At 43.0% G+C, this 22,324-nt stretch overlaps 1 protein-coding gene across 11 annotated transcripts in view; it reads right to left on the reverse strand.

Moving 5' to 3' along the window:
- The window catches only part of LOC126027838 (protocadherin gamma-C5), a 200,918-nt gene that overhangs the window by 87,089 nt on the left and 91,505 nt on the right, over nucleotides 1–22,324 (reverse strand). The window contains exons 1-2 of one of the 11 annotated variants that reach the window (XM_049786870.1): nucleotides 12,370–12,530; nucleotides 1,685–2,695 (exon numbers count right to left, since the gene is read on the reverse strand). The exons of 7 other annotated variants lie outside the window; for them this stretch is intronic. In XM_049786870.1, the coding sequence (XP_049642827.1) occupies nucleotides 1,685–2,695; nucleotides 12,370–12,417 (1,059 nt within the window). In that variant the 5' untranslated portion in view covers nucleotides 12,418–12,530. Of the gene's footprint in view, nucleotides 1–1,684; nucleotides 4,162–6,878; nucleotides 7,281–12,369; nucleotides 12,531–22,324 lie in introns of those variants that run through there. 3 more of the 11 variants (XM_049786865.1, XM_049786864.1, XM_049786860.1) reach the window with 3 other exon arrangements.

The raw sequence follows: 22,324 nt of genomic DNA on the forward strand, positions 1-22,324 counted from the left end.
TATGGAATGCCAGGATTTGAACCACTGACCTGCATGCAAGGCAAATGCCTTACCTACATACCATCTCTCGAGCTCCAATCCTCGGGTTTCTATTAAGATTTTTCAGACCATAAAAGTATGACAATAGAAATAAAACTTTGACCACTGCCTCAAAAAAAAAACATAGACACCTATAATTTGGTATAAAAGGACTTGTAGATCACCTTACCATCACTATTTTTTTTTGGGGGGTCACACCCGGCAGCGCTCAGGCATTACTCTTGTCTCTACGCTCAGAAATCGCTCCTGGCAGGCGCGAGGGACCATATGGGATGCTGAGATTCGAACCACCGTCCTTCTGCATGGAAGGCAAACACCTTACCTCCATGCTATCTCTCTGCCCCCCCCCCTATTTTAAAGATTATTAAAATAAGTGAACATGGGGCCAGAGAGATAGAGATAACTCAATAGGTTGAGTCTGGAAGCCTGTGTTTGATCCCTAGCACCTCAAGTTTCCCTGAACACTGCCTGAGTGACCATCACCACCAAGTTAGGAGTAGCCTTTGCACACCATCAGGTGTGTTTACAAAACTAAGATATATAAAGAAATAAAAGAAGAAAGCTGGGTGGGGGTGATGGCGCAAGCAGTTGGGCGTTTGCCTTGCATGCAGCTTGCCCATGACAGACCTGGGTTTGATCCCCAGCTTCCCATATGGTTCCCTCAAGCCAGAAGCGATTTCTGAGCACAGAGCCAAGAGTAACCCCTGCCCATCACTGGCTGTGTCCCAAACCCCCCCGCCAAGGAAAGAAAGCTGCCTAAACACACCTACAAGACTATTTGCAATAAATGCTATTTGAAAGAAGCATGAATTTTATATAATATTCAAGTTACAATAGAAAAATATATTAAGTAGGACCTGTAAAATTCATCCTAAGTCTTAGTAAATTTGAACAGCTACGTTACTATTTCGTTTGATAAGAAGCCAGGAATAGTACCTCTATTTGCCAACAAACTTTGATAATAGCTCCAACATAGTGACATTTTTTCTGAATTACAGAGCAACTTTTTATTTTGTTTTGGGGCCACAAATAGCAATATTTTAGGTTGACTCCTCATGCTATGCTCAAGAATCACACCTGACAGTGCTTTGGGGCCCATATATAGTGGCAGGAATGGAAAAAGTCTAGCAACCTAACTGCTGTACTATCACTCCAGCCCCTACAAAGCAATTTATGAACAATGTAAATCTTTAAAAATACAATCAAGGTCAGAGAGCCTGAGCAGGGGGCTAAGCTGCTAGTTTTACATGTGGCTAACCATTTAAATCCCTGTCACCAGATTTAATCATCATGTCATGGCAGAAATAATTCCAGAACACATAGAAGTGTGCTCAGGTGTGGTGCTCTCAAATATCAAAAAAAGAAAAGTATACTCAATAAGCAAAAATGAGTCCTAAAACTACTACAGTAGGTAAGGTGCTTGTATTACAAAATCAGATGGGCCAGATTCAGTTCCCGGAGCACCACCAGGAGTAATCCCTGAGCACAATGCCAGGAAGAAGAAAGTCTGAGCACAAGTAGGCGTGGCCCAAAAGATAAAAAGATAAAAGAGATAAAAGAACACCAAAACACAAGATGTTTACAAATGAAGCATGCCTGAACCATGAAACATAAATAGTATAGAAGACACTACAATGAAACTTACCGGTGATACAGTCTCAGGATGTGAAGTCAAATCATTCTCATCTTGAAATGGAATTAAGCCCCCACTTAATTCTCCAGGAGAAGCACCACAAATTATGTCTTGTGTGGACTGCAAAGGCTCACTACATTTTAGTAAATTAAACTCGGTCTTTCCAGATTGGGTTAGGCACATATTGTAGGAATAAGGCAACGTCCCTTCTCTATAGATGGGGGGAACTATGGGTCCAGACTTGACGCACAGGCCAGGTTGAAAGCAGCTCCATTCCACGGGACTGGAGGATCTATGAATATGTAAGGCAACTGCTAGAATCACCGCAAGGAGGAAAAACACCGAGATCAAGGCCAATGCCAAGACCAAGTAAAACTGTAGTTCAGCCTGGGGATCAGAAGGCTCCTTGTGGTCTTTAAACTCGGGCAGTACCTCCTGCATATTGTCCGCAAAGACCAAGTGCAGCGTGGCGGTGGCAGACAGGGGAGGCTGGCCCCCGTCGCGCACAGCAACCAGCAGGCGCTGTCGCGCCGAGTCCCTGTCGCCCAAGGCGCGCGCAGTGCGCACCTCCCCCGTGCGCAGCCCCAGGCTGAAGAGCCCAGGCTCGCTGGCCTGCAGCACGTGGTAGGACAGCCAGGCGTTGTGTCCCGCGTCGGCGTCCACCGCCACCACCTTGGTGACCAGGTAGCCGGGCTGCGCGGCTCGCGGCACCGTGTCGAACAGGGCGGAGCCATCGGGCCCCAGCGCGGGGTACAGCACCCTGGGCGCGTTGTCGTTGAGGTCGCCCACCAGCACGCGCAGGCTCACGTTGGTGCTGAGCGCGGGCGTGCCCTGGTCGCGGGCCTGCACAGTCAGCTGGAAGGCGCGCAGCTGCTCGTGGTCGAAGGCGCGCTGCGCGAACACCATTCCGCTGTGCGCGCTCACAGACACGTAGGACGCCAGCTCGCGAGGCTCCAGGTCGCTGGCCACTATGGAGTAGGAGACTTGGCCGTTGGGGCCCAGGTCGGGATCCGAGGCGCTGACCTGGGCGATGGAGGCGCCTGGAGGATTGTTCTCGGCCACGTGGGCCACGTAGGACACCTGGTGGAAAACCGGTGCATTGTCGTTCACGTCCTTGATGTGCAGGGTGATGGTAGAATTGGAGAAGAGAGGTGGCTTGCCCTTGTCGGTGGCTGTAATGGTGAGATTGTATTCCGGAGTCTGCTCTCGGTCTAGGACACTATCTGTCACTAACTTGTAGTACTTATTACTAGAAGAAAATATCTTAAAAGGAACATCTCTTCCTATATTACATGTGACTTCTCCATTTTCCCCGGAATCCCTGTCACGCATTTTGAACAGAGCCACAACCACTCCTGGGCGGGAATCCTCTGGAATTTCGTCAGAAAGTGAAGTGATGATTATTTCCGGATGGTTGTCATTTTCATCCAGAACTTCTATAATAACTTTACACTGGTCAGAGAGGCCCCCTCTGTCTTTTGCTTCCACTTCCATGGTGTATCTCTCCACCTCTTCAAAGTCCAATGGCTGGTTATTCTTAATCACACCCGAATTTTCATCCAAGGAAAACATGTGTCTTGTACTCTGAGCAGTGCTCCTGATGTAATAGTTAATTTCAGCATTGACCCCTGTGTCCTTATCACTAGCTGTTACTTGTAGCACAGAGGACCCAGGAGGCAGTTTTTCACTTACACTGACTCTATATTCTTTTTTGCTGAACACCGGGGGGTTATCATTGGTGTCCCTGACAACAATTTCTATTCGAGCAGTCGCACTTTGAGGCGGATCCCCTCCGTCCAAGGCAGTGAGTGTCAAATGATGAGACTGCAGTTCCTCGCGGTCTAGGGGTTTCTCCAAAGATAATTCTGGGTATTTGCCACCATCGGAATTAACTCTAACTATCAAGGAGAAATAAGGGTTGGGATTTATTTGATAATCTTTAATTGAGTTCATGTTTATATCCAGGTCAGTAGCAGGGTCCAGGGATATTCGTGTACCCACAGACACAGATTCTGGAATTTCTAAAAGTATTTCCTTTTTATCAAACTGAGGAGCATGGTCATTGATATCCTCAACCACTACAGTGATGTAAAAAATATTCAAAGGATTTTCCACCACAGCTTCCAGCTGCAGCTCGCATCTTCTTCTCTCTTTGCATATCTGCTCTCGATCTATTCGGTCCTTCACAAGTAAGACTCCGCTCTGCGCATCTACATGGAAATGCAGCTTCTCGGCGCTGACGCGCAGTTTGCGAGCAGACACATCCAGGACACTGAGTCCTAGGTCCTTAGCGAGGTTCCCCACCACGGAGCCCTGGGCCAACTCCTCGGGAATGGAGTAACTGATGGGCTCGCAGAACGCGCGGTAGAACAAAGGCAGCAGGAAGACAAGCAGTACCTGCGGGCGGGCGGCGGGACGTCTCTGCACGCAGCTCCTTCCCATTGTGCGCTGCTCTTCTCGCTGGGTCCCAGTCTTCCAGTTAGGAGAAAATGCACACTATGGCACACCAGGGGACAAGCGGAGCCTTTACTCTTGGAGCATAAAATCCGAGTATGCCGGGAGAAGTCTGTGCGGCCAAGAGTCCCAGTGTATAAGGGGGTTTCTTTCAATGTGTTAGTGACTGCGCAGGAAATCCTAGGTTAGAGACTGAAGCATCCCGGGCTTCAGCGCTTGCCCTGCACTGGCCGACAGCGGCGCCCAGAGGCCGCGTGTAGAACTGCAGCCTCCTGCTTTTGATTCAATTTATCCCCCCAACACGTTTTATATGATATATTCGAAATGCAATTATAGAATATTTTCAAAATTTACTTTTAACAATATCCTAAAGATTATACTTATAGTTATGGTTTTCAAGATATTTTATGAAAGTTTTCAACTTAAAGAAAAATAGGCTGCTTTATATCATTGACTCTTCATATAGTAATCCAACTGTAAAAATGATCAACACACCTTTGTTCAATCAATATCCTTCGCATTACACTATTTTTTATGTATTTTGGAGATTTAAACTTAGTATTATTTTTAAAGATAAGACATTAAGATGAGAAAGATTTTTGTTTTAAAGTAATCATTTTATATACTCTCTTACCAATATACAGTTCCCATTTAATTAGAGAAACTAAACTTTGGTATTTCCCACACCTTGTTCCAGTTGCCATGCATGATCAGGTGTTCTGTTTTTTTTTTAAAGAAAGTTAAATAGAAGAGAAAATAATTGTCAACTATGACATATATACCTACATAATATTAATGCTTTGATAGTTTTCAAAACTAACAAGTATTTTACTCTTCATGAATACTAAGTGCTAAGTAACCTCATTAATAAGGAGGAATAAAACATCTTAATTTAATGTTTTTGTTGATTAAAATAACTATGTAAAAGAAACCTTGAACTATTATAAAGTCTGTGATAAAAAATTTCACATTGAAGCCACTGGAGATAATTACTACTACTACTACTACTACTACTACTACTACTACTACTACTGCTGCTGCTGCTGAAGAATAATAAATTTCAGGAACAGAAAAGCCCTTAAGAGTTTTTAGTGAATTTCAGGAGGCAATCAAGTATCTTCACACAACAGTCCAAACATTTAAACCTTTATATTCTTGTTCATATTTGGTTCCCAATTGGGGGTGCTCAAGATTTACTCCTGGCTCTGTATTCAGGGATCACACCTGGTGGGCTCAGGGAACCCATATGAGGAGCCATGGATGGAACTTGGGTTGGTCGCATGAAAGGTGCTTGTGGCCCATTAATCCTCATATTCTTATAAGTGAAAAAATAATGAAAACAAATAGAAAATAAAAAATCATAAAAAATGTATATTTCCATGAAAATGTCGACAATCATTATTGATTATGGATCAGAGTAAACTTTAGTGCTAGTTTTACACTTATTTTCAAAGTTTCCTAGCATGAAAGTATTATTTGAAATAGCACACTATATTTACTTCACAGTAAATAAGGTTATTTTCTTTTTATCCAACAACCCACCTAATAGCCTAGGAATCTCTCTAGTAATTCCTATATATATTTCCTTAAATCATACCCAACATCTAGATTTATTTATAGACTTAGAGATTAGATAGAATTATAATAAGAGTTAAGGAATAATATTTTTGCTTTAGAGATACACATAATGTTGCTCAGAACTTAATATTGTCCCTGTGCTAAGAGATCACTCTTGTAAGGACTCACAGGACCATGTAGGGTGGCAGGAATGTAACCTGGCTTTGCCATGCACAAGAAAAATGTCCTACCTGCTCTACTCTGACCTTTGAGGAAAATTGTTATCTATTGTATGCTGTCCTCACAATTTTCCATGATCCATCTTGAGAAAGCAGGCAACTTAAGAAAGAAGAATTTGAAGCTGAAAAGATAGTACAGTGGTAGAGCATCTGTCTTGCAATTGGCCAACCCAGGTTCAATCTCCAGCATCCCATGTGACCACCAGGAATGATCCCTGAGAATAGAGCTAGTGTAACCCCTAAGAACAACCAGATAGAGCCCAGAAACAAAACCAAAAAATATCAAATATTTTATACTCTAATATCAATATCAAAGCAGTGGAATATATAAAATGTAGATTTCCTACTTAAAATAATTCAAAATTTTATTAGGGCTTGGAAATAGATTACTAAAGTCTGAACCTTATTTTGAAATAATCCAAATGAAAGAAACATCTAAAAAAGGTTGACGTAAAAAAACATAACTTATGAGATAGAAGCAGTGAATGTGGGCTTTATGTTGTCTCTCCAAAAAAAATGGCTTTTGCTTGCTAATTAATTTATTTAGAAAATTAAAGTCAGATGCAAAAATGGTTTTAGAGTAAAAAAATTTCACACTGAAGCCACTGGAGATAAATACTACTTCTACTACTACTTCTATTTCTACTACTACTACTACTGAAGAATAATACATTTCAGGAACAGAAATGTATTTATAGTGAATTTCAGGAGGCAATCAAGTATCTTCACCCAAAGAACTTAGTCAACACTCATAAAGATGAAGCCCCATAAGAAATGTTTCCATTTATCAGAGATTGTTATGAAAGTGAAAATTATATCAACGATGCAACTAATAAATGTCGCGATCGATGCTACAGGAAAAACTCAAATGGTGAAGAATATGATAATATCAACGTATGTTGCCTTATGTGCAAACACTGACAATTACCCAAAGATAAAGGAAAGAGAGAACTCACGGGAACCAAAGGTGCGTCTTCTATAGGAAACTTGGAATCATTAGAAACACAGACAGTCCCGCTTTTCTCACAACTCTCTTGGCTGATGAGGGTGTCAGCATAGTTGGGCTGTGGGAAGATCAGGTGACTCTTGCGTGAGTCCGCAGTCAGGGACACCTCATGCGAGTAGGTCTGCAGGAAAGCCCTGACTCCATCCACACCCACAAAGTGCGAGGCAGGCACGCCAGCCAATCTGCCTGCAGAAGCCTGCAGCAGGCGCGATGAGTGCCAGCGTCTCAGCTTGAGTGCCAGCAGCATGATGACAAAGACCAGGAAGACACAGGAGACCACGGCCACTGCCACCACCAGGTAGAGAGTGAGGTCTGAGTCTTTTTGGTTGGCAGGGGAACTGATGCTGCTCAGGTCTGCCAGGACGTTGGGAATGCTATCGGCCATGGCCACAGTGAGGGTGACGGTGGCTGAAAGAGGGGGCCTTCCTTGATCCTGGACACCCACTACCAGGCTCTGCTTGAGGACATCTCTGTCCAGCAGGGCACGGGCAGTACGCACTTCACCCGTGTGTAGCCCTACAGAGAACAGCCCTGGCTCACTGGCCTTGAGCAGCCGGTAAGACAGCCAGGCATTTTGGCCTGAGTCTCTGTCCACTGCCACCACCTTTGTCACCAGGTAACCAGGCTCTGCAGATCGAGGAGCCAGTTCCACTCCAATGGAGCCATCAGTGGGGATAGTGGGGTACAATATTTCAGGTACGTTGTCGTTTTGATCCAGTACAAATATACTTAGTGATGCATTGCTGCTGAGTGGGGGATCCCCATTATCTCTTGCTTTCACCTGCATTTGAAGATAACGGAACTGCTCATAGTCGAAGGAGCGCAATGCATACAGTTCGCCAGTATCAGAGTTGATAGACACATAAGATGTGAGAGGTTCCCCTTGAATGGTGTCTTCTGTCAAGGAGTAAATAACCCTTGCATTCTCATTGCTGTCAGGGTCATGGGCTGTCACTGAGAAGATGGAGGTGCCCCTTGGGTTGTTCTCAGGGAGGTAGACTGAGTAGGAAGCTTGAGGAAAGGAGGGTGGATTGTCATTGATGTCAACCACTTGCAGGGTGATGTGAATTTCCGTGGACAGAGGTGGTATTCCTCTATCTGTTGCCGTCACTGTGATGTTGTAGTTAGAGTTCTTTTCTCGGTCAAGAGTTTGGGCTGTTGTCAATCTATAGTAATCTTCCACTGACTTTTCCAGTCTAAAGGGTAGCATATCCTGGATGGTACAGACAACTTCTCCATTCTTCCCAGAGTCTCGGTCATGAGCATTGAAAAGTACAATCACTGTCCCTTGAGAAGCATCTTCTCTCACTGGGCTAAATAGAGATGTAACTATGACTTCGGGTTTATTGTCATTTACATCTTCCACTGAAATAAGCACTTTAGCCCGCCCCTTCAACCCCCCACCATCTTCAGCTTGTATTTCCATTTCATGAAATGCCTGTTCTTCATAATCCAAGCTCTTTTCTGTTGATATCTCCCCAGTATATTCATTCAGCTGGAACAATCTTGATTGTTTTTCACTAATTTTCCAGAATTTATATGCCACTTTTCCATTAGTTCCCTCATCAGGGTCACTAGCTTTCACAGTAAGCAGCCTGGTGCCTGGGGGCACACTCTCTGGGACTTCCACTCGGTAAATGAGTTGAGCAAAAACTGGAGCATTGTCATTGGTATCCAGCACAGTCACTTGGATATGCAGCGTGCTGGACCGACGTGGCTCACCTCCATCAGAGGCGATGAGGACCAAGTGGTGAGCAGCCTCTTCCTCGCGGTCCAGGGCGCGCTGCAGCACTAGTTCTGGGTTCAGAGTCCCATCATCTTTTGCTTGCACATCCAGGGAGAAGTGATGATTGGGGCTGAGTTGGTAGCTCTGCAAGGAATTTACACCCACATCTGGGTCCACTGCCTCTGGGAGAGGATATCTTGTGCCTGGAGCTGCTATTTCGTTAATTTTCACCTCCAATTGTTCAGTTTGAAATTTTGGGGCATTGTCATTCACATCAGTTACTTCGATTTCTACCCCATAAAGTTGCACTCTGTCTTCAACCAGGACATTAAAGTTAACTAGACAGCGCAAGCTCTGGGCGCAGAGTTCCTCCCTGTCTATCCTGCCTGCAGTGACCAAGCTGCCGCTTCGCGGATTCAGAGCAAAGAGCTGCTTCTTACCTTTGGATACGATGCGGACTCGGAGCTCTGCCAGCTCCCGCGGCTCCAGCCCCAGGTCTTTAGAGATATTCCCAAGGATATATCCTTTTTCTGTTTCTTCAGGCACCAAATAGTGGATCTGCCCGGTCGCGGTCTCCCACAGCTTCCCCAGAAAAAGGCACAGCAGGATTTGATGCCGCTGATTCTTGGGAGCGGCCATTGTTGTTTCTCGCTGGATTTCCCCCCTCAGTATGCTTCTGTGCAAGCTGATTCCTTAGGTTCTTTTTCTCTCAGGCAAAATACGATGATCTTTTCTGCGCAAGAGTAGGTTGGAGTGATCCAGGAGGCTAGTTTTTGTTGCAGCCTGGGATTTGGTTTGTGGAATCCATGGGTCTCCGCGCAGTTGCACATCCTTATAGCGGTATGGAATGCGATTGAGTTGGTGAACAGCGGCGCTCAGAGCCTGAAATCGTTACTGCACCCACTGAGATCACAAGCAGTATAATGAAAAATTTATTGTGAATAATTATGAAATCGTCATTTAAAGTTAAATTTCAAATTAACTTCTCATATTTTGGAAGAATTGTGTTCTTTTTCCATGATTTCTTGATGTGTAAATGACTCTAGTTTCCTTTTTTGTTAGACAATGTTTCATTTCCTTCTATTTTATGATTTGTGAAGTAATCTAATCACAATACATGAATAGTTTTCTCATTTTTATGCATTTACGTGCATACATCCTATGTACAAATAGAAGTTTGTACAAAGGTATCATATTATAAATTTAAATTATTGCATAACATAGTGAATGTATGTTTCTGTAGATTATCCATGTTTAACTTATTTAATAAGATTAATTATATACATTTCTGGAGTAAGGTTTCCATAAACATTTTACAAGAGTAAATCAGACAAAACTTTTTTCTCACCAAATGCTGCTAAATATTACATTTACTGTTTTAATTTTGCACGTTTTGTGACTTAAAGCTTTCTTATTTTTTGGTTAGTTTTGCATGTAAGTACATTATCAATTCATTTTTGGGAATTTCCCATTTCAACAATTTTATTAATTATGTATATTAAAAGTAATCTTATATTTGCAATTTTAAATTATGTGATAACTTGGAGAAAAAACAGAACACTAAACTAAAATATTGTCATTATAAAAGAATTCTTGTAGTTTGTAAAAAATAAGTTTACTGAAAATTTCTAAGAAAACTAAGTAAAAGGATATAAACTATATATGTCAACTTGTATGTGCAAGAATTGAATAGATTTTGCCTAAAAATGGAAAACTGAGAACACTTTCTTTATACAGATAAAATAGTGCAAAAGCTCTGTAGTCATTAATGTCTATGGCCCCACATTATAAAACACCCAGTCTTATAAGACTCTCCTTCAGAAAAAGTATCCAAGAATGGCAGAGGCAACAGAATTTCATTTCCTTTTATCAGCATCTCCTAGTAACAATACGAATGGGCATTCACTACTTAAAGCTAATATCGATGACTAGATTAGAAAGTACATCACGGGGCCGGAGAGAGACATGGAGGTAAGGTGTTAGCCTTTCATGCAGAAGGATGGTGGTTCGAATCCCGGCATCCCATATGGTCCCCATGCCAGGGGCGATTTCTAAGCATAGACCCAGGAGTAACCCCTGAGTGCTGTCGGTGTGACCCAAAAACCAAAATAAAAAAAAAGTACATCACTAGACATGGAGGAATATAATGAAAGGATGGCAAATGCCAATGACAAAGATAAACTAATAGTAGTTCTAAAGTTGTGCTTTAGGGATCTGAGTGATAGCACAGTGGTAGGGCATTTGCGTTGCAACTGCCAACCTGGGACGGACCTGTGTTAGATCCTCAGCATTCCACATGGTCCCCTGAGCCTGCCAGGAGCGATTTCTGAGCATAGAACCAGTAGTAACCCCTGAACACCACTGAGTGTGGTCCCCAAACAAAAATAAGAACAAACAAGCAATAAAGTTGTGCTTTAAAAGATGAATTAAGAGGCTGATCACTACAATGTAAAATTAAAATATGTTAAATTAGAGGCTTTAATGACTAAATTTTATAGGTTTCTAAAAATAAAAAAATTGGTACAATAGTTGAGAGGCAAGAACACACTACTTTGAAAATGCAACTTTGGTACCATTATTCTGTTTTATGTGACCAAACCATCTTACTTCATAATTGAAAACTGAAGACATTGCTTTATGAAAGTTTCTCTGCCATACATAGTGATTAGATGGGAAAATATGATTTAAAAAGTAGTAGTAACATAAAGAAACTTACCTCCATTAGTGTTTCGGGGTGGCAGTTTGACACACTGGAATTAGAAAGTGGAACTAAGGCCCCATATGGATCATCCAAAAGTATATGTTGTCCTGAGCTCAACTGTTCATTACAGTTTAGAAAATTAAGCTCTGTCTTTCCAGTTTGGGCAACACACATGTTGTAAGAATAGGGCAAAGTCCCTTCTTCATACTTGGGGACAATCCCGGATCCAGACTTGGCACAGACACCAGTGTGAAAGCAACTCCAGGCTGAGGTCCTGGAGGAGCGCCTCAGGCTCAGGGAGACCCCTAGAATCACCGCGAGGAGGAAGAGCACAGAGATGAGGGCCAAGGCCAGCACCAGGTAAAACTGCAGCTCAGCCTGAGGGTCAGAGACTTTGGGTTCATCACTGAGCTCTGGCAGCACCTCCTGCAAGCTGTCCGCGAACACCAGGTGCAGCGTGGCGGTGGCAGACAGGGGAGGCTGGCCCCCGTCGCGCACAGCAACCAGCAGGCGCTGTCGCGCCGAGTCCCTGTCGCCCAAGGCGCGCGCAGTGCGCACCTCCCCCGTGCGCAGCCCCAGGCTGAAGAGCCCAGGCTCGCTGGCCTGCAGCACGTGGTAGGACAGCCAGGCGTTGTGTCCCGCGTCGGCGTCCACCGCCACCACCTTGGTGACCAGGTAGCCGGGCTGCGCGGCTCGCGGCACCGTGTCGAACAGGGCGGAGCCATCGGGCCCCAGCGCGGGGTACAGCACCCTGGGCGCGTTGTCGTTGAGGTCGCCCACCAGCACGCGCAGGCTCACGTTGGTGCTGAGCGCGGGCGTGCCCTGGTCGCGGGCCTGCACAGTCAGCTGGAAGGCGCGCAGCTGCTCGTGGTCGAAGGCGCGCTGCGCGAACACCATTCCGTTGTGCGCGCTCACAGACACGTAGGACGCCAGCTCGCGAGGCTCCAGGTCGCTGGCCACTATGGAGTAGGAGACTTGGCCGTTGGGGCCCAGGTCAGGATCGGAGGCGCTGACCTGGGCGATGGAGGCGCCTGGAGGATTGTTCTCAGCCACGTGGACCATATAGGATGCTTGGTTGAAAACAGGCGAGTTGTCGTTGACATCAGTGATTTGCAAAGTAACACTTTTACTGGAGGAGAGAGGTGGCTGGCCCTTGTCAGTGGCTGTGATCGTGATGTTGTACGTTGGAGTCTGCTCTCTGTCCAGGGTTCCGTCTGTTGCCAATTTATAAATATTTTTGGATGAAGAGATGATTTGGAAAGGGATGTCACCCTCTAATCTACAAGTAACCTCCCCATTCTCCCCAGTGTCTTGATCATGTATTTTGACTAAAGCAATTATAGTTCCTTGTACTGAATTTTCCAGAATGAACTCCAGTAATGAATGGAATGTAATTTCTGGGCTGTTGTCATTTTCATCTTGGACACTAATTTCAATCGTGCATTGTGCAACTAGACCTCCGCCGTCCTTCCCTTCCACTACTATAGAATATTCCTTGATATCTTCAAAATCCAGTGGCTTTAGAGTTGTAATTTCTCCACTCTTCGAATTCAGACCGAAGACATCCCCAGTTCTGTAGAAGGAATAAGTAATTTCTGAGTTGATGCCCTCGTCCTGGTCTGAGGCAGATACTTGAAGAACAGAGGTGCCTGGAGGTCTATTTTCAGAAAGGCTAACTCTATATACCTCCTGAGTGAATACCGGGGGGTTATCATTGGCATCCGTTACCTGGATCCGGAGTTCAATGGTGCCACTCAGTGGCGGATCCCCACCGTCCAATGCGGTCAGTATTAAAGAGTAGTAATTCTGCAGCTCCCGGTCTAACTCTTTCTCCAGTACCAGTTCTGGGTATTTATTGCCATCCTGTTTCTTCTTATTGATCAAAGAGAACTCAGGGCTGGGAGAGAGTTTATAATTCTGCAGAGAATTTAAACTAATATCTGGGTCTTCTGCTATTTCTAATATAAATCGAGCACCAGGCTTTGTGAGCTCAAGTATTTGCAAGTCAATAGAATTGTGCGCGAATTTGGGCGCGTGGTCATTGATATCCTCGACCTCCACGCTCACGTGGTAGAAACTCAGCGGGTTTTCCGCCACAGCCTCAAATTCCAGCGCGCACACGGGCCTCTTCCCGCAGATCTGCTCGCGGTCCAGCCTGCTGCTCACCAGCAAGGCCCCGCTCTCCGCCCTCACGGCGAAGAAAGGCTTCTCGGAGCTCACGCGCAGCTTGCGGGCGGGCAGCTCGTGCACCTCGAGCCCCAGGTCCTGGGCGAGGTTGCCCACCAACGAGCCCTCGGGCATCTCCTCGGGGATCCTGTAGCGGATCTGCTCGGCCGGCGCCAGGCGGAGCAGACCCAGCAGGAAGAGCAGGCGCCCTGGCCGCGGCTCAGCCCGGTGCCTCTGCCCAGCGCAGCTCCCCATCCCGCGGGCTCCCCTCGGCTTGCTCACCCGCCCGCAGAGCCGGCTGGCAGACAGTGCGCGTTGGGGGCTCCGGGGCTCCCGACAGGCGTTCGGTGGCGCGTGGGTGTTGGCTTTCTTTTGCAGCCCCGGACGCGGTGGACAGGTTGTGGCTCGGAGTCACAGATGGGGAAAACGCTGTGCGGCTGCGCGATGTGTTCATGGGCTCCATCTCTGCACTTTGGCCAACAGCGGCGCCCAGAGTCCGTACTGGCAAACTGCAGCCTCTGTGATTTGGTTGAACCAACTATAATACTACCATTCTTGTGAGTAATCCAACAAGCTGATTGCTTTTTGTTAATATATTTCTCAAGCGAAAAAATTTATTTAAGATATTTTTCTTGTTTCCAAGTTACCATAGTATCACGTTGAATTTTTATACAATCCGTATTTTGTTCTATTATTTCACCATACAACAACATACATTGAACTCTTCAATTGTGTTAAGCAATGGAATTATGTAGTGTGTAGTCATGAAAATACATAGACATCTGAAAGTTCATCATCTATTTATATATATATATGAATTATAAGTGAATCCATTTTAAATCTTTCATTGATTTCCAATGTCTCCCCCTTCACCAATATCAGATGTAATCAAATTATATTTTTGTTACGTATTAGGGGCATCATGGTATTGGAAATTTTTTCATTTAGTTCTCAATTTTGTACTTGTCCTCAAATATCACCTTTTTCCATAACATCACTCTTTTAAATTATGTTTTATTTTCACGCATAAAGTGTATTTATTTAAAACTATAGACAAGAAATTATTCAATCTACTCTATCATATCTCAAAATTACTCAGAGAATGTCACCCCCATTCTGGAAAGTTACTAAAGTAATGTATATATGTCCAATACAAAACCCACATAAGACACAAAAGATAGTTAGTATACTCTATTACTTCCTTATACCTATGATATGATGACTTTGGAAATTGGAGGGATTAAACAATGGTGTTTATTATATGATTTCTAGTATTCTATGTATTTCACATGCTATTTTGTGTAATAAATCGAAAACAAATTGAGCTATTTAAGGATTTTCTTTTCTATCAATACTTTTCCACATACTTTGTTTTATTCTTTTTTTGATGGCCACATCAAGTGCTCAGTGGAACTCTATGCTTGTAAAATACTCCCAAGGGTGCTCAGGGCAAAGTACAGGTGCTAGGCACTGAATACAGTGGCTCCAGATTGTAAAAAAAATACATTCTACCCTCCTGGAATCCTTTGAATTGTCTCTAAACCCCATACTTCCTTTTATAATTGTAGTGTCAATAATGCATTATTCCCTAAATAATTGTGCATGCAAAACATTGTGAAGTTTTAAGTTAACTTTCATTCACCATATTTACAAATATTTGTGAAATCTGCAAAATCTTTAGGAAATGATATATTTTTGGTTTTGAGACACATCTATCTGTAATCACAGCTATCTCTTGTTCTGTGCTCAAGATTCACTCCTGATAGTTCCCGAGAGACCATGTGGGGTGCAGAAAAATGATTTGGGGCTAGTCTCATGCAAATCAAGCACCCTTACCACTCTATTATATCACCAGCACCAGAAATCATTTATACTAAAAAGATTAATAGTGTTTTTTACTTATTTGATTATGTATTAGTGGTTAATTTTATTAAGTGCTACAAGAAGGAAGACAAGACAGAGTCCCTACAGAATTTCTAAGAGCCAGAGATACATTAAAGTGGGTAGGTCACTTGTCTTGAATGTGATCTATTTGGATTTGATTCCTGGCACCACACATGGTCCTTCAAGCCAGTCATCCCTAGGCACAGAACCAAGAGTAAGCCTCAAGTACAATTGGGTATGGTCCCAAACAAACTAAAATTATAAATGTTGGAGCTGTAGCAATAATACAGTGAGGAGGGCATTTGCCTTCCATGCGGCAAACCCAGGTTCATTCCTCTGCATCCCATATGGTTCCCTGAATCTGCTAGGACTGATTTCTGAATGCAGAGCGAGGACTATTGAATGTGGTCTAAATACCAAAATAATTAAATAATCAAATATTTTGGAGGATACTGATGAACACAGTTTAAGAAGTTTAAAGCGGTTTAGGAAAATCTTGAAAAAAACCAAGTTTTAGGGCCAGAGCAATAGTACAGCACGTAGGGCATACCCAGGTTCAAACCATTTCCTGTATGGTTTTCTGAGCACTACCAGGAGAGATTCCTGAATGCAGAGCAAGCTCTGAGCACAGCAGGTGTAGCCCCAAACCAAATAAACATTTAAATTATTGTTTTAGATACACAAAACTGAAAAAATCCTAATAATTATAAGAATTTTACTAAGGTACTATAAGGTTTAGATTTAGAAAGATTTATAAATTCATAAATTCAATAATGGGAATACAAATTGGTATACAATATACACATACATTAAACTAAGATGCTCTGTGAGACTGGGGGAAAGTAGGACCACATTTGACAGTGCATAGGTTTACACATATATTTGTACTTGGAAGTGGCTCCTAGCAATGCTCATGAGACCATGTGATGCCTGGGGATTGAACCAGAGTCAGAAGAAGGCAAGGTAAACTCTTTAACCCTTGTACTATCATTTCTGGATAACTATTTCATAAATAATAAATAACAAACAAAAATTATAGCGAAATATTGGAGTTTTTGAAAAGATTGAGAATTCACAATAAATCACTTGTGTCTGAGTGTTTGGAAAGCAAGAGAAACAAACTACAATGATTAGAGCCCGATAAATACTATCACTTCTAAATTAGCCCAAAATAATAATGGTACAATGTATGAAAAATTTTAAGGGAACTCGGAAATAGCTTAGAAGTTGGGGTTGTGTGTCTCCTTGCACATTCAAAGACTGGAGCTCTAACGTTGACTGGTTCATAGTCCTGTCCCTGAACTATTAGGAACCACAGGTATCTCTCGGACTCACCAGAGATATAAGACCTAACAATAATGGTCAAGTATGACAGGACACTCCTCCCACTTGTACTATTATTATAGCTGGAAAACTCTTCCGAAGTAATTTAAGATCATTATATGATTCAAAACATGAGTCAAACTTATATTAAAATCTTCTGAAAAAAATTAACACAAAATATAACTCACCTGAACTGAAGAATTTTCATCCTTACATTCATGAAAATCTATGGATGCTAACAAGGGATCATTTTTCTCACAGCTCTCATGGCTGATAAGTGTGTCCGCATAGTTGGGCTGTGGGAAGATCAGGTGACTCTTGCCCGAGTCTGCTGTTAGGGACACCTCATGTGAGTAGGTCTGCAGGAAAGCCTGTACTCCCTCCACCCCCAGGAAGTTTGAAGCTGGAAGGCCCACAAATCCAACATCTGAAGCTTGTAGTAGACTTGATTTTCTACATCTCAACAGTCTAAGTGCCAGCAGTATGATGACAAAGGCCAGGAAGACACAGGAGACCACGGCCACTGCCACCACCAGGTAGAGAGTGAGGTCTGAGTCCTCCTGGTTGGCAGGGGCAATGATGCTGCCCAGGTCTGCCAGGACATCTGGAATGCTGTTGGCCACGGCCACCGTGAGGGTGACAGTGGCTGAGAGAGGGGGGTGCCCGTGGTCCTGGACCCCCACCACCAGGCTCTGCTTGAGGGCATCTCTGTCCAGCAGGGCACGGGCAGTGCGCACCTCACCAGTGTGCAGTCCTATGGTGAACAGCCCTGGCTCACTGGCCTTGAGCAGGCGGTAGGACAACCAGGCATTCTGGCCTGAGTCTTTGTCCACTGCCACCACCTTGGTCACCAGGTATCCAGGCTCTGCTGAGCGGGGGGCCAGCTCCACCCCAGTGGAATCATCCATGGGAATTGTGGGGTACAGAATCTCAGGAGCATTGTCATTTTGGTCCCGCACAAAAAGAGTCACAGATGCATTGCTGCTGAGTGGGGGATCCCCATTATCATTGGCTGTCACCCATAGCTGTAGCTCTCTTACCTGCTCATAGTCAAAAGAGTTCAATGCATACAGGACACCAGTGTCAGAGTTGATAGAGACATAGGAAGAGAGAGGTGCTCCCATGATAGTGTTCTCAGTCAAAGAATAAGTGACCTGGGCATTTCTGTCACTGTCAGGGTCGTGGGCAGTCACAGAGAAGATGGAGGCACCTCTGGGATTGTTCTCTAGGATGTAGGATGAGTAGGAGGCCTGAGTAAAAGTGGGCGGGTTGTCGTTGGTATCTGCCACATACAGTGTGATATATGCTTCAGTAGAAAGAGGTGGAGTCCCTAGGTCTGAGGCCATCACTGTGATATTGTAGACAGAAATCTTTTCTCGGTCCAAATATGTTCGTGTCTGCAGCTTATAATAATTGTCCACTGATCTCTCTAATTGAAAAGGTAAGTTATCGCTTATGTAACAGACAACTTGACCGTTTTTCCCAGAGTCTTGGTCATGGACATTCAAGAAAGCAATTACTGTTCCAGGAAGAGTATTTTCCAAGACTGGGCTAAACAGAGATGTAACTGTGACTTCGGGTCTATTGTCATTTACATCTTCCACTGAAATAAGTACTTTAGCCCGCCCCTTTAGCCCTCCACCATCTTCAGCTTGTATTTCCACTTCATGAAATGCACGTTCTTCATAATCCAAGCTCTTTTCTGTTGATATTTCCCCAGTATGTTCATTTAGCTGGAACAATGGCAACTGCTTTCCACCAATTTTCCAGAATTTATATGCCACTTCTGCATTGGTTCCCTCATCAGGGTCACTAGCTCTCACAGTAAGCAGCCTGGTGCCTGGCGGCACACTCTCCAGCACTTCCACTCGGTAAATGGGTTGAGCAAAAACTGGAGCATTGTCATTGGTGTCCAGTACAGTCACCTGAATGTGCAGCGTGCTGGACCGACGTGGCTCTCCTCCATCAGAGGCGATGAAGACCAAGTGGTGAGCAGCCTCTTCCTCGCGGTCCAGGGTGCGCTCCAGCACTAGCTCTGGGTTCAGAGTACCAGCATCTCTTGTTTGCACATGCAGGGAGAAGTGGTGATTGGGGCTGAGTTGGTAGCTCTGCAAGGAATTTACACCCACATCCGGGTCCACTGCCTCTGGGAGAGGATATCTTGTACCTGGAGCTGCAATTTCACTAATTTTCACTTCAAGATTTTCAGCCTCAAAACTTGGGGGATTGTCATTCACATCAATTATTTCAATTTCTACTCCATAAAGTTGCACTCTGTCTTCAACCAAGATATTAAAGTTAACTAGACAGCGCAAGCTCTGGGCGCAGAGTTCCTCCCTGTCTATCCTTCCTGCAGTGACCAGGCTGCCTTTTTGGAGGTTAAGAGCAAAAAGCTGCGTCCTACCTCTGGAAATGATACGGACTCCATGTTTTGTCAGGTCCCGTGACTCCAGTACCAGGTCCTTGGAGATATTTCCCACGAAGGTTCCTTTGTCGCTTTCTTCAGGCACGGAATAGTGGATCTGTCCCCGCCCGATCTCCCACAGCATGCCTAGGAGCGCGCACAGCAGGACAGCATCTCCGCGTCCTCCGTAATAGTTTAGGACGGCCATTGTTCTTTCAAAACGAAATCCTTTCAGAATTTTAACGAGGCAAAGATATCTTCTTTACCTTTTGCTGCATCGGGAACGCTAATGTGTTCCCAATTTAAGGATGGAGTCTCACTGCCACCCTGCTTTAGCTGGTGAAATCTGCCAGCGTTTTAGAGGAGGCACAAGTGAGCATCGGGATGGTATTTGGTTACATTTTCTCCACGTAGATAAACAGCGCCGCTTAGAGTCCTAAGCAGTTACTGCATCCCATTTATACTCAGTAAACGTCCTCCTTGTTTTTATAAAGTTTGTTATTGAATCATATTTAAAAAAAATGTCGGAAACAAAATTCCTGAACTGTTATATTTTAATAAATAGTAAATATAATCTGTTTACAACAAACAAGCCATAGATAAGGCACAGCGCTAAGACACTTGCCTTGCATTCATTTAACCCAAGTTTTATCCCCAGTACAGCATATTATCGATGCCAGGAGTGACTTCCAAGCACAGAACCGAGTGACTATGAGAATCCTATCTGACTCATCACCTCCAAATAATAAAATAATATAAGCAACATTTTTTTGGGGCAATGGTTGTAGATTGAGGTATATGGCTAAAGCCTTCAAAGTGTTGTTAAATGACCATATTTGAGTTAGCTTAATATTTACTCCTTCAAATTTCTAGATTACAATCTAGATATTTTATTTAGCATATGCTAAAATAATATAACTCCCTCAACTATGATGTATAGATTTTATTTTTTTAGTTTTTGGGTCACAACTAGCGGTACTCAGGGGTTATTCCTGGCTCCGTGCTCAGAAATAGCTCCTGACAGGCTAGGGGGTGCCATATGTGATGACAGAATTTGAACCACCATCCTTCCTGGGTCAGTTGCATGTAAGGCAAATGCCCTACCACTGTGCTATCTCTTCAGCCCCATGATGTATAGATTTTAAAAACTAAAAACTATAGTTGTCACTGAAATAATTTTTAGACTAAGATAGGTCTACTGGAGATTATTGATTGCAAGTTGTTTTATTTGGTTTAAACTAATCATTATAGTAAAAATTATTTGGAGTTGCTGCTTTTAAATTTTATTTCAAGTGATAATTTAATAATGTTTTTAATCTCATGATTTTTTAACCAGGATACATTTTAGCTTTTAAGCTTAATCAAAGATAATATAATTCTTTGTTATTTTGCTTATTCATATTTTCCCATTTAAATTGCAAAATGGTTAAAAAGCTACAAATGAATATACAATGAAAAGAAAAGCACATCTCAATCCATTTCTTCTACCAATAAGAGACAATTACATTTTAGAGCAAGCTTAAATTGGACTTCTTTAAGGTAGACATATTATAAAGTTAATTTCAACTTAGGTAGAACTCTGATCACAAAAAGGTAAAGAATGTTTAATGAGCACTAGAATCAGAAAGGGTCAATAAAAGATAACTATTTCCTTCAACACTTTATTAAAGAGATCTTAACTGTGGCAGTTAAGAGCTGAGGGAGAAAAGGAAAAGACTGAAAAATGTATCATCTTTGATTACAGCAAACAATGTACTACCATCTCCTTGTATGAACATTAGATTAGTACTTTTGTCTAAAATTTGAAAAAATTCAAGACTTATTTTCTGAAGGTAGTGATTGACAAGACGAAAACTACTTATATTCATTTAGGGCTGCAAAATAGAGTTTAACAATTTTGTAGTAGGACAGAGGAGATTGTTCAAAAAGGTAAAGTATATGCCAAGTATGTCTGGGACCCTGAGTTTAGTCCCTAGCACTGACTGACCCTAGAAACACTGGATGTACCCCTGATGACTCTCAAGCCCCAAAAGGTCAAAGCATTAAAGTATCAGATACACACTGCCAGGCCTAGTATGAAGCTCCTCTAAAGACCATGGAGGAAAGCCCTCTAAAAGATATTATATACTAATAGTATATATGAGAGATGATAGAGGTTCAATAGATAACATTCATGAAAAACCTATGCCACAAGTTCAAAGATTATTGCTCTGCCTTCTGATAAGAATAATGGACCTAATACTACGTAAAATGACTTTAAAGATGGACACACATACTGCATTGCAAACATTTCTATGATAATCAATGTTAAGGTAGGGAGATGCTTAATTCCAAGAATTTTCTAAGTAGAGGGAAAATAAATATAAGTCAGGAATAAGACTGGTGTGTAAGCCATAATAGTAAATTCAGTTCATGGAAATGTGGTGAGACTTATACACATATGAAAGGGTAAAACTTTGGGGAAGAGGTTTGGCCAGGTGAAAATAAGGGTAAAACTTCTAACATTTTAGAGTACTATAAATGAATGATAAATCATTTTGTTTTGGAGGACTTTGGCCCACACCTGGTGATGCTCAAGTTACTCCTGGCTCTGAACTCAGGAAAATTCCTGGCTGTGCTCAGGGGACACAGGGAGGTTACATGCAAAGCAAGTGCTTTATCAAGTGCCTTACCCACTGTGCTATCTCTGCAGCCTCATAAATCAGTTAACTTTGACTTTAAAATATCAGCGAAGGATCCAGAAAGATATTAAAGAAGGTAGGGCATTTGTTTTGCACACAGCCAATCACGGTTCCATCCCAGGCACTCCATATTGTTCCCAGAGCAATACCAGGAGACATCCTCTTACAAAGCCAGGACTAGCCCTGAGCACCACCAGGTGTGGGCCAAAGTAAATAAAAATGATAATCATTTCTTAGAAAATTACTTAATTTTACATTGAACTCTTTTGCTTCAATATGTAAATTGTTTTCCTATTTCCTACACTATATTTTTCGTTGCACACAAAACAAACCTCCTGGTGCTTGTAAATGTGAAACTGGAAGGACATCAAAACCACAACTTAACTTCTCTGCCAATCTCTTCTGAAGAACAGTATGGTGGCTTTATTGGCTACACATTCTTAAGGCAACTAATTAGAACTTAAATTGTGCATATTCCAGAAAATATTGAGAACTGGGTACAGCAAGAGAA

Source organism: Suncus etruscus, chromosome 14, assembly GCF_024139225.1.
Source record: "Suncus etruscus isolate mSunEtr1 chromosome 14, mSunEtr1.pri.cur, whole genome shotgun sequence".
Taxonomy (NCBI): Eukaryota; Metazoa; Chordata; class Mammalia; order Eulipotyphla; family Soricidae; genus Suncus; species Suncus etruscus.